This window comes from Elephas maximus, chromosome 11 (genome assembly GCF_024166365.1).
Source record: "Elephas maximus indicus isolate mEleMax1 chromosome 11, mEleMax1 primary haplotype, whole genome shotgun sequence".
Classification (NCBI taxonomy): domain Eukaryota; kingdom Metazoa; phylum Chordata; class Mammalia; order Proboscidea; family Elephantidae; genus Elephas; species Elephas maximus.
The window spans coordinates 15,841,230-15,856,156 of record NC_064829.1 but is presented as its reverse complement, the minus strand read 5'-3'; the positions used below and the strand labels follow the sequence as shown (position 1 = coordinate 15,856,156).

General features: G+C 40.5%; 1 protein-coding gene across 3 annotated transcripts in view; it reads left to right on the top strand.

The window, feature by feature from the left end:
* The window catches only part of PTPRM (protein tyrosine phosphatase receptor type M), a 946,104-nt gene that overhangs the window by 349,598 nt on the left and 581,579 nt on the right, over positions 1-14,927 (top strand). For all 3 annotated transcript variants that reach the window (XM_049900161.1, XM_049900160.1, XM_049900159.1), the window contains exon 3: positions 2,844-3,115. In XM_049900161.1, the coding sequence (XP_049756118.1) occupies positions 2,844-3,115 (272 nt within the window). The remainder of the gene's footprint in view (positions 1-2,843; positions 3,116-14,927) is intronic.

The window sequence follows — 14,927 nt, the reverse complement described above, 5'->3', positions numbered from 1 at the left end:
AGTTTATCTTTATATATTGTCTTTTCCTTTTGTTATTGTTGATTTTGTTTTTGCTTAGTCCTTATGTTTTTCCTGTATTTTATTTTCTTGTGTAGGATTGTTAGTCTCCTTTGTAGTTACCTCAGTATTTACCCTTATTTTTCTACATTTAAATCTAACTTTTATTTCTTTATATCGCCTTGCCTTCCTGTCCATATGAAAGATCTGTGACTACATTTCTTAGTCCCTCTTTATTGATTTAATGTTGTCATCTTTTACATAATGACTTTGCTATTTCCCTGTTTTGAGTGTTTTTTAATCTTGATTTATTTTTTAATTTCCATATCTGGGTTGATATCTGGTTGCTCTGTCCTGTGTTCTAGTCTTGGGTCGATGTCTGGTATTATTGATGTTCTAGCCAGAGAACTTCCTTTAGTATTTCTTATAGTTTTGGTTTGGTTTCTACAAATTCCCTAAGCTTTTGTTTATCTGGAAATGTCCTAATTTCACCTTCATATTTGAGAGACAGTTTTTCTGGATATATGATTCTTGTCTGGGAATGTTTTTCCTTCATTGCTTTATATGTGTCATCCCATTGCCTTCTTGCCTGCATGGTTTCTGCTGAGTAGTCTGAGCTTATTCTCACTGACTCTCCTTTGTTAGGTAACTTTTTGTTTATCCCTGGCTGCTCTTGAAATGCTCCGTCTTTGGTTTTGGAAAGTTTGATTATGTCTTGGTGAGTTTCTTTTTAGATCTGCCTTATTGGGAGTTTGATGAGCATCTTGGATAGATATCTTCTCATTTTTCATTATATCAGGGAAGTTTTTTGCCAACAAATCTTGAACAGCTCTCTCTGTATTTTCTGTTATCCCTCCCTATACTGGTACTCCAATCACTCATAGGTAATTTCTCTTGATAGAGTCCCACATGATTCTTATGGTTTCTTCATTTTTTAAAATTCTTTTATATGATTTTTCTTCAAAGGTATTGATGTCAAGTGCTTTATCTTCAATCTCACCAATTCTGCCTTCCACTTGCTCAAGTCTTTTCATTTTCTATTGAGTTGTGCAATTTTGTTATTTTATTGTTAATCTTATGAATTTCTGATTGCTGTCTCTGTATGAATTCTTGCAGCTTATTAAATTTTTCATCATGTTCTTGAATAACCTTTTAAAATTATTCAATTGCTTTATCCGTGTGTTCCTTCGCTTCTTCTGTGCATTGCCTGATCTCCTTCCTGTTCTCCTTCCTGAAGTCTTGAAGAGTTCTGTGTATTAATCTTTTGTATTCTGAATCCAGTAATTCTAGGAAATCACCTTCATCCAGAAGATCCCTTGATTCTTTGTTTTGAGAACTTGTTGAAGCGATCATGGTCTGCTTTTTTATGTGAGTTGATATTGACTGTTGTCTCTGAGCCATCTATAAGTTATTAGTTTATTTTATTTTTGCTTACTGTTTATCCTAGCTTCTTGTTTGCTTTGTTTTGATATGCCCACATAGGTTGCTTGAGTGAGGTAGCTTGATTATTTTTGCATTCGAAGGTCTAACGTCCTATCACCAGGTGGCTAGAGCTGTTATCAGATATGTCAGCCTAGAGATCCATTCACTTTCCTTGTATGGATGCAGCTTAGCTGTCCAGGTAGTTGGTCATCAAGTGTGTGGTACAGGGTCTGTTCTACAGTGTTAGAGGGGCAGGGGTGATTGGTGTAGGCACCACTGTCTTGTTGCCATAGGGGGTCACACTCTGAACAAGGCAGGGGGTTACAGCCGTCTGCCGATTCTCTGTGAAGAAAATGTGTTCCTGTTCCCTAGAGTTCACAGGTGGGTGGGTTCTTCAGAGGGACCATGGGCAGTCAGTGCTTTTGGTTGTAAGGACTGGGAGATACCAGTTAATCTTGGACCCCTGTCACAGGTGGCTGGATAACCCAAGTTTAGCCACTAGTCCTTATGCCCCTGATGTGGGTAGGTGCGGACCCTATTTAATAGGCAAAGCGGTGTCAAACATCAAGCACCCGCCTCTCCACTGCACAGCTGAAACAGTTGCAGTGTGCCAGCAAAGGCCTATTCTCCTGAAATAGGCCCACACAGGTTCATGCAGGGAGGAACAGCTATTCAAAGTCTATGGGCCATTTATGCCTGGACAGGAGCCGCTTCTGTCCTGAGCTCCCCAGGTTAGTGGAACTGGCAGATTATCTTTTCCCTGAACTTTGAATTAATTCCTTCTTTATGCCTGGGAGAAAGTCTCAGGATGCTCAGCAGGGCCTATCTAAGGCCTAGGGAAATCAACAGCTACTGAAGCCAGCTTGGGCACTGGGGGGCATGGTAAAATATACGCAAGTACTTAGCTTTTGCCAAGAGTGCCGTTCTTTTTTGGTTCCAGAGATGTGAGTAGGCTGTGCAGCTGGCTGTTTCTCCATGAGGAAACTGAGGCTGAATGCCACCACCAGCCTGCTGCTGCCACTCCCGGGAATGTTGCCTGAGGCTTCCTGGCAATTCAGTTCTGGCAACTCCTCTCCGCTTCTGAACCATCTCTCCTCCCCTTGCCACTCAGTCCATTTTCTTACATTGCCTTTGATGTTCAGGGATCCTAGCTTGTCATGAGTATAATCGTTTCACTTTTTTTTTCCTGGTCTTTGTTGTAAGAGGGATCACCGGTAGCATCTGACTACTCCGCCATCTTGGCCCCACCTTTACTGGCTCTTTTGAGAGAGAGCACATTAGGGGTGGTTGGTGGAGGGGTAAGGTGTGAAAAAGGAGAAGGGGGTGGAAATTTTAAAGCTTAAGTACAGTATGTGGAACTGCAGTGCCCACATGACAGCAAGTGGTGTTTACAATTGGGATTCCCCTTTGATTTGTTTCCACAGGCTTGTTCATGTTGGTGAACACATCTGGGAGACCAGAGGGGCAGAGAGCCCATCTCCTTTTACCTCAGCTTAAAGAAAACGACACCCACTGCATTGACTTTCACTATTTTGTATCCAGCAAGAGTAATTCTGCTCCTGGGTTACTCAACGTCTACGTTAAGGTCAATAACGGGCCTTTGGGGAATCCCATCTGGAATATATCTGGAGACCCCACACGTACGTGGAACAGGGCGGAGCTGGCAATTAGTACGTTTTGGCCTAACTTTTATCAGGTATGCTCTTTATTTTCATGTTTTGATACAGCCTTTGTTTCTAAAAATGTAAATTGTTTTTATGTTAGTATAATTAAGAGAATGTATAAGTAATGTTTGTATTTTTTATAACATGTACAGTAAAAAAAAAATTAAAGCCTATGTTATTTGATAAGCAGTGTCTTGAGGCTTTGGTTGTTGTTAACTCACTGTGAGAAATGAGGAAAAGACAGAATTCAAGTGTATTTATGTCTGGTATATATTGTTTTAAGAAAATAAAAGCAGTGACTTGCAACTGGACAGTAAATGCTATCTCCAAGGGTATTTTGCTCCTTATGTTAAGGAAGCCATATCTGGCCCAGGGAGACATGGCCCTTGAGCTGAAAAGAGGAATCCCTTTCTTCTGTGGGTGGGTGTCAGGAGTGAGTAAGTCACTAAGAAGTGAGTCCTTGTGGAGGTCAGGTAGTGAGGTGCAGGTCCCGAGTCCCACCATGGTGAGCAGATGGGAGAAAGCACCCTTTGTAGACTGAGCCCTGCCCTTTGAGTGATCTCCTGTGGCCCAAATGGCCCACTGAAAGTTCCCATTGAAAGTAACCGAAGGATGGAGGCGCCGTAGTAGTTGAGAAGTGATAGAAAAGTAATTCTTGATGTCCCACCCATTCCACTGAATACCTATACCACAAGAGCATCCTGACTTGGGATCAAAGGTGAGGAAATTAGTGACAATGGGCATTTGGGTCTCTTTTTTTCCTTTTATCCATAGCATCTTTTAAAAATAGCTTGATGTTAGGAATACTCAATTTCAGGCTAAAAGAATGCATTAGGAGGTTTCAGATAGTTTGCTTTTCTCCTCCCGACTCCTTTGACTCACTCAGGAAATGTGAACGTGTGTCTGGGATCATTTCCCATTTGTGTTTGAGGTTCTCAGCTAGACTCACAGGAGGGGAAGCTGAGTCTTTTCAGAATGGGTGTGGCAGCTCAGATCCACTCTGAGCTCTGAGGTTTGTTAGGGAAGATCATCAACCCTAAGTCCTCCACTACTGGGCTTTATAATGGGAATAAGCAAACTCTAAATTTCTTACTCAGTTTACCTTTGTAGCCTTTGTATCTGTAGTCATTTCTGGTATGTAATAAGAGATAAATAAATGCTTCTTAGATGGAAATGAAGACTAGTGAAAGTCCTGTTGGTACATATGTAAATCGTTAAAATGTAGGGTATACGTTGGTAGTGTTTCAAAAGCATTAAAAGTTTTGGTATGTCTAAATTTAGCAATCTACTGTTAGGAATTTTTTTTTTTTTTAATTGTGCTTTAGGTGAAAGTTTACAGCTCAGGCTAGTTTCTCATACAGAAATTTGTACACACATTTTCATGTGACCCTCGTTGCAATCCCCAGATTTCCTGTGTCCATTCAGCCAGCTCCTATCCCTTTCCGCCTTCTCATCTCGCCTCCGGACAGGGAGCTGCCCATTCAGTCTATTATTAGGAATTTTTCAGAAGGAAATAACAAGGGTGATTGCCAATGATTAATTACAAAATATTCATGGAAGTTTATTTATAATAAGGAACATTTAAAGCAATATTATGTCCAGTGATAAAGGTTAAGTTAATTTATGCTACCTTAATATGAAGCTTCATTTTGCAGCCATTAAAATAATGTTATGGAAGACCATTTAATGGTGTATTTAATCTTCTGCTTTTAAAGTCTGAAAAAGACATAGAAAGCAAAGTATTAAATTTCACTTACTAAAGCATATATGTGTGATATATATATACTATATATATATATATATATATATATATATATATATATATATATATATATATATATGGCTGGAAACCCTGGTGGCATAGTGGTTAAGTGCTACAGCTGCTAACCAAAAGGTGGGCGGTTCGAATTCACCAGGTGCTCCTTGGAAACTCTATGGGGCAGTTCTACTCTGCCCTATAGGGGTCCCTATGAGTTGGAATAGACTTGACAGTAATGAATTTGGTCTTACAGGTTTTTATAAGTATGTATGATATATATTTAGATACATATATAAAAAACAAAAAAAAATATGTAAAATAAAAGCTAAAATATATTATGAACTAGATATATAAAATAGGGTATCTCCCTAGTTAGTGGGATAACAGGTGATTTGAATTTTTTTCTTTCTGCCATCTGACATTTTCCAAATTTTCTCCAGTGTACATATACTATTTATAAAATAAAAAGAGTAAAAACTGGTTTTTCCTCCAGAGATACAATAGCTTATTTAATGAATAACCTTCTTTTTATATAAATGTATTGGTAACCAATCAGTGGTATAATTAAAAAATATGGCCTTTGGGGTCCAGGTTTGTCTTTCACAGGATTAAAAAGCTAGTAGGGGAAGGAGGTCTGGCCAGGCAAGACTTTAGAAGGTTTTTGTGTGGTGGACTAGGCTTAGAGACGGAGCGTCATTAAGCAGCCTCTTTTGGGGGAGGCAGGATCTGTAGTGACTGACTGTCCGCCCCCCCACCGCCAGAAAGTGCTGAAGGCACTTCCTTGGCCTCCAGGTGTCTGCTGGCTGAGGCCAGTAGGGTGCCCTTCTAGACGAAATCAGAAGGTGCATCCTGCTCGTCTGTACCCTGGTTCTCTTCTCTTTGGCCTTAGAAGTGTCCATCCCAAAACTCTAGGAGTCTGCTCTCCTCTGGGACCCTTTACAGCCTCCAGAGCTGCAGTGCATTGGTGTAGTTTTGACACCGGCAACAATCCAGATAAAGAATTTTTATTTCACCTTTTACATATCTGCTACAGATTAGGAATAATTTAATTTATAACCACCTTACGAGACCAGGGTTTAACAAGGAATTATGGAATTACATTGAAGTCAGGCCATTCTTAAGTCCTATCAATTCTTGCTTTCTGTTAATCTCCCATTTTGCATTCCCAATTGTCAGGATCCAATCCTCGCCACCTCACCCCCCACTCGCCACTGTGAACTCTTTCACATTACGGAGTAGGGCATGATTTACCAATTAAATTGGAACTTAATTCTCATTATAGCTTTTTTGGTTCACTTCTGGGTTTATTGTTTCACTGGGTGATTCATTAGAAACAGCTTCTTACTTGGAATTTAAAGGTAGATTTATAGAGATTCTTTAATGCGGTGTTGCTAGATGTTTAAGGACCTGGTGATCAATGTCTGTAAAGGGTGTGGTAACACGTACTTGTTCTTTTAATAACCAAGCACCACAGGCAAGCACGAGCCCTTGATGTTTCTAAGGCACACCTAAGGTGGGCTTTCTCTTACTTCCTCTTCATGTAGTGGAATCATTACCCTGATAGTAACGTAAGCTGTTAGGCAGACTGTACACTGTAGATGATGCTAGAGAGATGCCAGCAGGGAACTCACAAAAGCTGAGCCATCGGCCTTAAAATCACCCTTGGAGACCGGGACGGTGTGGCCCAGTCAGGATGAGAAGGACGAGCAGAGTTTGATTGTAGCCCAACCAGCTGTATTAAACAGGAAAAGGAAGGAAAACACCTACCGAACCCTATTTCTGCCACTGGCCCAAGGTGTCATCGTAGCTGGAGATGGTCAGAAAAACATGTAGTGAGCATTCAGCCAGCAGCACTGACCATGGGAGGGCTTGTCTGGGCTGCGACTCACGCCAGCCTGCAGGGCCAGCACACACTCCCTGAGGAGATGGCCTGGTATCCTGATGCTCTTAAAAACGTGAACCATGCGATGGGCCATCTGCCTTTGATTTAATTTCCCACATAGATTTCTCCATCGGGAGTTTGCCACTGGCCTGAGGACTATTATATTTCTAATTGCAAAATATAAAAGTATTTTTCTGATGTTATGTGTGCATAAGTATGTGGACCGTCTTGTGAACATGATTCATAAAAGTCAGCTCCATGTGATGCAGTCTTAGCATATGGGGAAGGCTGTTCTGACATCCCTGGGTAGTACAGATGTTTAAGTGTTCAGCTGCTAACCAAAAGGTTGATGGTTTGAGTCCATTCAGAGGTACCTTGAAAGAAAGGCCTGGCTATCTGCTTCCAAAAAAATCAACCATCCAAAGCCATGTGGAGCATAGTTCTACTCTGCAACACATGGGGGTTGCCATGAGTCGGAATTGATTCTACAATGACTGGGTTTTGTTAAGTCTGTTTCTGGGCCGGAAAGCTAAGCACCAGATAATAGAACATGGGTATCTAAAGGTGAGGTGCCCTTAGGAGGCCGTCTCTTAGCATACAGGGAGTCGTCTTCCCCAGACGTCACCTCTGCAGTATCATTTATCCTCCTAGGCTGCAAGATATAGAGACTTAAGAAAATAACGTAAACTTCATGAATAATTGAAACATTAGTATATAAAATACTTTATATTCATGTAGTACTTTAGTTCTATATACTTTTCACATTATTAAGTAAAGATAGATGAAGTAACTTTCAAAAGAATTTCATGTTATAATATTTCTTGAAAATGGGTAGCATCATAGATAGTAAAAGAATATGCACTTTAGGTCAGGCAATTGGATTTGAGTATCAGCCCTGTTTACTTACAAGATTTGGGGAACTGATTTAAACATTTTGAGCCTCGGTTTATTATGAGGCTAAATACAACAACTGTTTAGGGTGTGAACATGAAAGGAAAAGCACACTCGGGAAATACTAGGCTCTCTATAAAAAATAAATGGTGGTAATTTATTGAGATTAAGATTTGTGGGAGGCAGTAAAAAATAAACAGTTAAAACCCCAGGTACTATGTATCAAACTAGGAGGCAGAACAATGACAACTGGTCTGTATTCACCTGGAGCAACAGAGGAAGAAGGAGAGTCAGGAACAGGAGGAGGATATACAATGATGTGGCTAATTGCCTCCATGAACAACTGTCTCCTTTGCCATGAGACCATAAGAACTGGATGGTGCCCAGCTACTATTACTGAACATTATGATCAAAGGTTCTACAGATGAATCCTGATCAAAGGAGGAAAAACACAGAACAGAATTTCAAATTCTCATGGACTCTAGGCTTTCTGGAGCTGTGAGGGCTGGATGAACCCCTGAAAGCATTGCCCTGTGATAATCTTTGAAACTTTAACCAAAAATATCCCCTGAAGTCTTCTTAAGACCAGACCAGACAATAGTTTAGATTAGTAAAAATTGTCTGCCTTGAGCACTAAGGTCTTTTAAGAACTATCTATATTGGATCAAAGTGACAACAGCAACTTGATAGATTAGATAGGAAGCTTAGGTGGCAGTGAGCTCATGTTAATGAGGGAGGAAAAAGTCAGAAGAGGAGGTGAGAATGGTTGCACAACTTGAAGAATGGACAAGTGCCACTGAATTGTACATGTAGAAACTGTGGAATTGGTGTATGTGTTGCTGTGTACTGTATTTTTATGCAGATAACACACGCCTTCTACATTTGTTTGCGAACTGCCCCCCGCTATTTTTTTTTTTTTTTAATAGCAACATGTAAAAAAGTTGGCATGGTGGTGCTTATGAAAATACCTCATGGTGGAGGGGAGGGCGTGGTTGGCAAACAAACATAAAGGATGCAGCTTAGTTGTATAAAATACGGTATATTCTCAACAACAACAAAATAAAATTAAAAAAAAAAAACAGTTAATAGTTGATTGCTTTCTCCCTACCACAAACAAAAAAAAAATTTTTTTTTTTGAGTCTCTCCTTAAATGTGCTTAATGGACTTTCAGAAGGTGTGAAATAAAAAAAGGGTTTCCAGGAACAAATCCTTTTGTGAAACACTGGACTAAATGAAGTGAACCAAGCTTCTTTACATCAGGAGGTTCTGGGTCCAGTAATGTACAAACCTGTGTGTGTGTGTGTGCATGCGTGCGTGCGTGCGTGCGTGTGTGTGTGTGAGGTTCCCTGAGGGTTCATGGTATTCAGCCTTCCCTGGACTCTTCTGACTACATCCTGGGGAGTCTGTGCTCTGGGAACAGCTGTTGGGCTCTTTCCATCTCTCCTTTCGCTTCACCTCCGTGCTTTCCTAAAGAAATGTCCATTTCTCACTCTGTTTTGGCTGAAAAATACTAACCACTTTTTGTCTTGGTCAGAACGTGAGCTTTGTAGTTGTTGGATTTGGGGAGGTTTTCAAAAAATACAGACATAGCTGCCCTGTGTCCTTTTAATAAACATAGTAGGTTTTCTTGGGCATGTCTTGTTTTCCTAGTCTTCCCCTAGCCTTGTCTTTATCAGGTATTTCCAGAGTTTAGAAATGTTTCTTAGGAGAGTAAAAGTGTTCTCGTCAAGTAGCTGTTATATGTAGCCGGTTTTTAGTATTTATGGCAGACTGGGTCCTACTGGGAAACCCTGGTGGTGTAGTGGTTAAGTACTACGGCTGCCAACCAAGAGCTCGGCGGTTTGAATCTGCCAGGCACTTCTTTGAAACTCTGTGGGGCAGTTCTACTCTGTCCTATAGGACCGCGAATCGGAATTGACTCGACGGTGCTGGGTTTGGTTTTTTTTGCTTTGGGTCCTACAGGAACAGATCACAAATGTAACCTGCATGGAATATAGCTAATTGCAGGTTAATTGCTGTTCATTAACACATCAATTGTCAAGTATTTGGTGATTATCATGTATTTAATTCCTTAATTAAGGTTTGTTCTAAATGCTGCTACTTAGTACCAGCCCCTCTGTTAGCTCTGCAGCCTGGGGAAGCTCAGGCTACCATCTTTCTCCAGGGAACCTGGGCTATGATCTCTGCTTCCTCTCATTAGGCCTCATTGACTTCCTGCCAGTTGAATAGTATTTTCCTTTTACATCCACCCCCTGCTTTATTATGCCTGTGGAAAGAATGTTTTCGGCTTTGGCTCTGCTTTCCTGTTCTTAGCCGTGTTCCTGGAACCCTGGTGGCACAGTGGTTAAGAGCTCAGCTGCTAACCAAAAGGTCAGCAGTTTGAATCCAACTCGGCTCCTTGGAAACCCAATGGGACAGTTCTACTCTGTCCTGTAGGATTGGTGTGAGCTGGAATCGACTCTGTGGCGATGGGTTTGGTTTGTTTGTTTTTTTCTCCTGCCCCTACAAGTTTCCGACTCCCTGGCCGCAAAGGAACCAGTGGTGGGTTTCTCTGGGTACCTAACCAGGAACACACTCAGTGCTGGAGTCTCACGTGCTGCCTGTCTCCCTGTTTTGCAATGTTCTGAATCCAGTGAGGGGGAAGGAAAGGGGTGATCTGTAATAACAAAAAACATAGGTGCTGGGAAAAGAGAAACCTCCTCCACCTCCTTGCTTCCAGATGAAGGGGCTGGGTGAGTGGGGGAGGCAGGCAGGACAACAGTGAACATGAGGATGAAGTAACCCAGGGCTGTCTTGTTGGTTCACTAGAGCCACCTTGTTAAAACAAGTTCTCTTAGATATGTCGAAGGGCTCTGGGAGAAGGTTAGCAGTGGAATCCAGCTGGTTCCTACCCCAAGTTTTTGTGCAGTAGGTGAGAAAGGAGCGTATACTTTGGGGGAAGGCTGAGGAGAGACTGACCCTTTAGCAGCCTGTCATCTTCCCTGGTAAATGAGGAATTGAGAGAATAGGAATGACATGATCTTACCCATCTCTTCCAACGTAGCTTCCACTTCTGTTCCCCACACACACTCCCGGTCTCTTTGTTGTATTTGCCTTCAACCCATTTATTTTACTAAAAATAACACAAAGCTACAGCTGAGGCCGAGCAGGCCCACATGCATTTGACAGTGATGTAGGACTCAATAGTGAGAGTTTTCCAAAGTGTGTTCCACAAATCCAAGGGCTATTAAGAGGCATTAGTGACCGGGTGGAAAACACAGATTTAAATAAACAGAGTTAAACAGACTGTTTCTGCCCTGGAGCAGTTTTGGAGCTGTGGTTTGTCATGAGTTTCTGGGAGGGCAAACGGCATGTGAGAGTGCCCAGGTAGAGTCTGGCATCAATGTGGGCCTTCGCAGAGCAGCTCTTGAGTACAGTGTTCCTTGGGGCACACTCAGGAAACACTGAAACGTATTAATAGAAAAATAGGACATCCCTTGACTCCGTAAATTCCTTGTCTATGGCCGTATCCCAAGGCAAGACTGTTGAATGGTTTCACGCCTTTAAGACAACCTGGGGAATTAGATGTGGCAGTGAAATACACCTCTCTCTCAAGCAACAGTGCTGTGCTAAGCAGCTGCCCCTGAACTCTGCAATTTACGATTAAGAAAGACAAACAGTGGGTTTTAAGAAACCAGTGGAGACATACTTGGTTGTCACTTTAATATTGACAATGTAGGTCAGTTTGTGTGACTTTTTTATCCTGGAAGATATTTATTTTTTTTAAAGCTTAGCGCATCTCTAAATCTCATTCTCAGCTTGTATTTGTTATTTGATGATCAAAGATAAGCACTTCTCTTGTTTCACGTCCTGTACGTCAGCCGTCTGTTGCTCCTTGCTTATCGGCACTTTTCCTTAAAACTTTTCTGTTTGAAATTTTTGTCACATCCTGTTTTATAAAATGAGTGTATGAGCCATGGTCATATCATGTTAGCTCCTTTTAAAAAGGAGGAGGAAACAAAAAGAAGTGTGAGAAGAGTGGAGCTTATTGGGAGAAACAACAGATGGAGACATTTAACAATAGCATGACGAAGCACCACTCGTTACTCCATTGCCAACTTGTCTTTTGAGTGCCTTTAACTTTGGAAGAATAGGTTTTTATTTTATTTCTGGTAGTGTTTCAATATAAATAAATGCCTGCATATTTGTTCCTGATTTTTTTTTAATTAATTTTATTTTGTTGCTGAGAATGTATGTACACAGTAAAACCAATTCAACAGTTTCTACATGTTCCATTTACATTGATTACATTGAGTTGTGCAGCCATTCCCAACCTTCTTTTCTGAGTCATTCTTCCCCTATTAACATAAATTCACTGTCCCCTGAGGTTCCTCCTATCTACTCTTTAAAGTTGCTGTTGTCACTTCAGTCCCATATAAAAAAACAAAACAAAAAAAAACCATTGCCATCATATATAGATAGTTCTTAAAAGAGCATAATGCTCAAGGCACATGTTTTTTAGTAGTTGAGGCTTCAGGGAGTATTTCTGGTTTAAGGCTTAGAGATTATCTCCAGGCAACCGGTTCATCCAAACTTCATGGCTCCAGGAAATCTGGAGTTCATGAGAATTTGAAATTCTGTTTTGTATTTTCCCTCCTTTGATCAGGATTCTTCTGTAGAAACTTTGATCAAAATGTTCAGTAACGGTAGCTCGGCACCATCCAGTTCTTCCCGTCTCATGGCAAAGGAGGCAGTTGTTCATGGAGGCAATTAGCCACACATTGCATTTCCTCCTCCGATTCCTGACAACCAGTCTCCTGTTGCTCTAGGTGAATAGGGACCACTTGTGCCTTGGATGGCTGCTTGCCAGCTTTTAAGACCCAGGCACCACACATTGAACTAGGAGGTAGAACAGCAGCACTAGACATGTTATTAGGCCAGTTAACAAGGAAGTCTCACGAAACTGTGACCTTGAGGTTTTTAGTTGTACATATGCAACCTCAGTAGCTACTCTTTTTTTTTTTTTGTCATCGTAAGTGTATCTATCACACCACTTTTGCCAATTCAACTTTTTACAAGAGTACAGTTTGTTGACAGCAATTACAGTAATTGTGCAATCCTGCCGTTAATAAATGCTGTATTTCTATCACTGTTTACCCCTACCCCTCCGCCCAGGTAACCACTAATAAACTTTGTTCTCTATACATTTGTCTTTTCATGTAAATGAGGCCATACAATAGTTGTCCTTTTGTGATTGCATAATATCTTGCAGCTCCATCTATATTGTAGCATGTATCAAGACTTCATTTCTCCTGCTGGCTGAGTAGTATGTACCATATTTTGTTTGTCCAGTTGTCTGTCAGTGGGCATTTAGGTTGTTTCTACCTTTTGGCTATTGTGGATAGTGATGCAATGAACACTGGCATACAAGTCTCTGCCTGAGTCCCTGCTTTTCAGTCTTTCGGGTATACACCTAGGAGTAGAATTGCTGGGTCATATGGTAGTTCTACTTTTAGTTTATTGAGGAACCACCACAGTTTTCCACAATGGCTGTACCATTTCGTATTTCCATCAGCAATGGGTAAGGGTTCCACTTTCCCCACATCCTTGCCAACATTTATTATTTTCTAGTTTTTTTTTTTTTTTAGTCTTAGCAATCCTAGGGGGAGTAAAATGGTATCTCATTGTGATTTTGATTTGCAGCTCTCTGATGACTAATGATGCTGAGCATCTTTTCATGTGTTTGGTGGCCATTTGAATGTCCTTTTTGGTGAAATGCCTATTCAATAGGTTCTTTGTGCATTTTATGATTGAGTTGTCTTTTTGTTGTTGTCAAAACTTTATATATATTTTGGTTATTAGATTCTTGTGGGATGTATGGTTTCTGAAGTTACTCTCTCAGTTGGTAGCTCATTTTTTCATTTTTTTGGTAAAGTGTTATGATAAAGTTTTTTAATTTTTATGGGTCCCATTTATTTATTTTGTCTTTTGTTGTTTGTGTTTTTGTTATTTATTATCTTAGATATAATCAATTGTTGAAAGCTAGGCCTGACAGCATTGCCCTTGCTTGTTCTTCTAAGAATTTTATAGTTTTAGTTCGTACATTTAGGCCCTTAATCCATTTTGAATTTTTTTTGTGCATGGTGTGAGACATGGATCTATTTCAGTTTTTCTGCATGTGGAAATTCAGTTTTCCCAGCACCATTTATTGAAGAGACTCTTCTTTCCACATTGAATGGACTCAGCACCCTTGTCAAAATTTAGTTGGCCATAGATGTGTGGGTTTATTTCTGGGCTCTCAGTTCTATTCCATTGATCTTTGTGTCTATTGTTATACCAGTGCCTGGCTGTTCTGATTACTGTAGCTGTATAATACGTTTCAAAATCAGGAAGTGTGTGTGGTCCTACTTTGTTCTTCTCTTTGAACAGTGCTTTATCTATTTGGGGCATCCTGACATTCTATATAAAGTTGAGGATTGGCTTTTCTACTTCTGTAAAGAAGACTGTTAGAATTTTGATTGGGATCACGTTGAATCTATAGATCGCTTTGAGTAATATACACATCTTAATAGTATTAAGTCTTCCAGTCCATGAACATGGAATATCTTTCCATTTATTTAAGTCTTCTTTATCCTCTTTCAGCAGGGTTTTATAGTTTTCATTGTGTAAGTTCTTCATCCCTGGTTAGATTTATTTCTTAGTATTTTATTCTCTTAGATGCTATTATAAATGAAATTGTTTCCCTAATTTCCCTTTAAGATTTCTCATGTTTCTGATTTCTTAATGTCAAACAGTTTGTGATTTTTCTTTGGTTATTTAACGTTACAGAAACTTTTCTTTCTCTGTATGTTTTGATTTTTTTATTTAACTCATTTGACAAAACAACATGAAGTTTTTGTAAATGGTATGATCCACCTTTGCTGTTTGTTTAAATCAAAACCAGAAAGGGTCTGCTAGGCAGCTGTGGGAGGACAGACAGATGGCGTAATCCCTTTTGTTCTTGGGGACTGACGAATGACTTCCACCAGCACATTTGCAGAGATTTTTATTGGTAAGCACATCCCTTTTCTTTTCTCCCACACGGCAGGGGAAGCTAATTTTGCTCTTCACTGAAGCAGGGAGGAGCAGAGACGCTGAGATGGTGAACGCTTCCCCTTTCCTGTGAAGTCAAACCTCTCATAGGCCAGCTTGTAGGAAGGCTTCTCATGCACATGAAAGCACTGGTCAGTGGTTTAACTGTTGTGTCCCAAGGGCTCCCAAGGCTGTGGGGATGCGACGTCTTGTCTCCTGTGCTGAGCCAGTGATGTATTGGTCCCTGGAATTCTGCATTCCC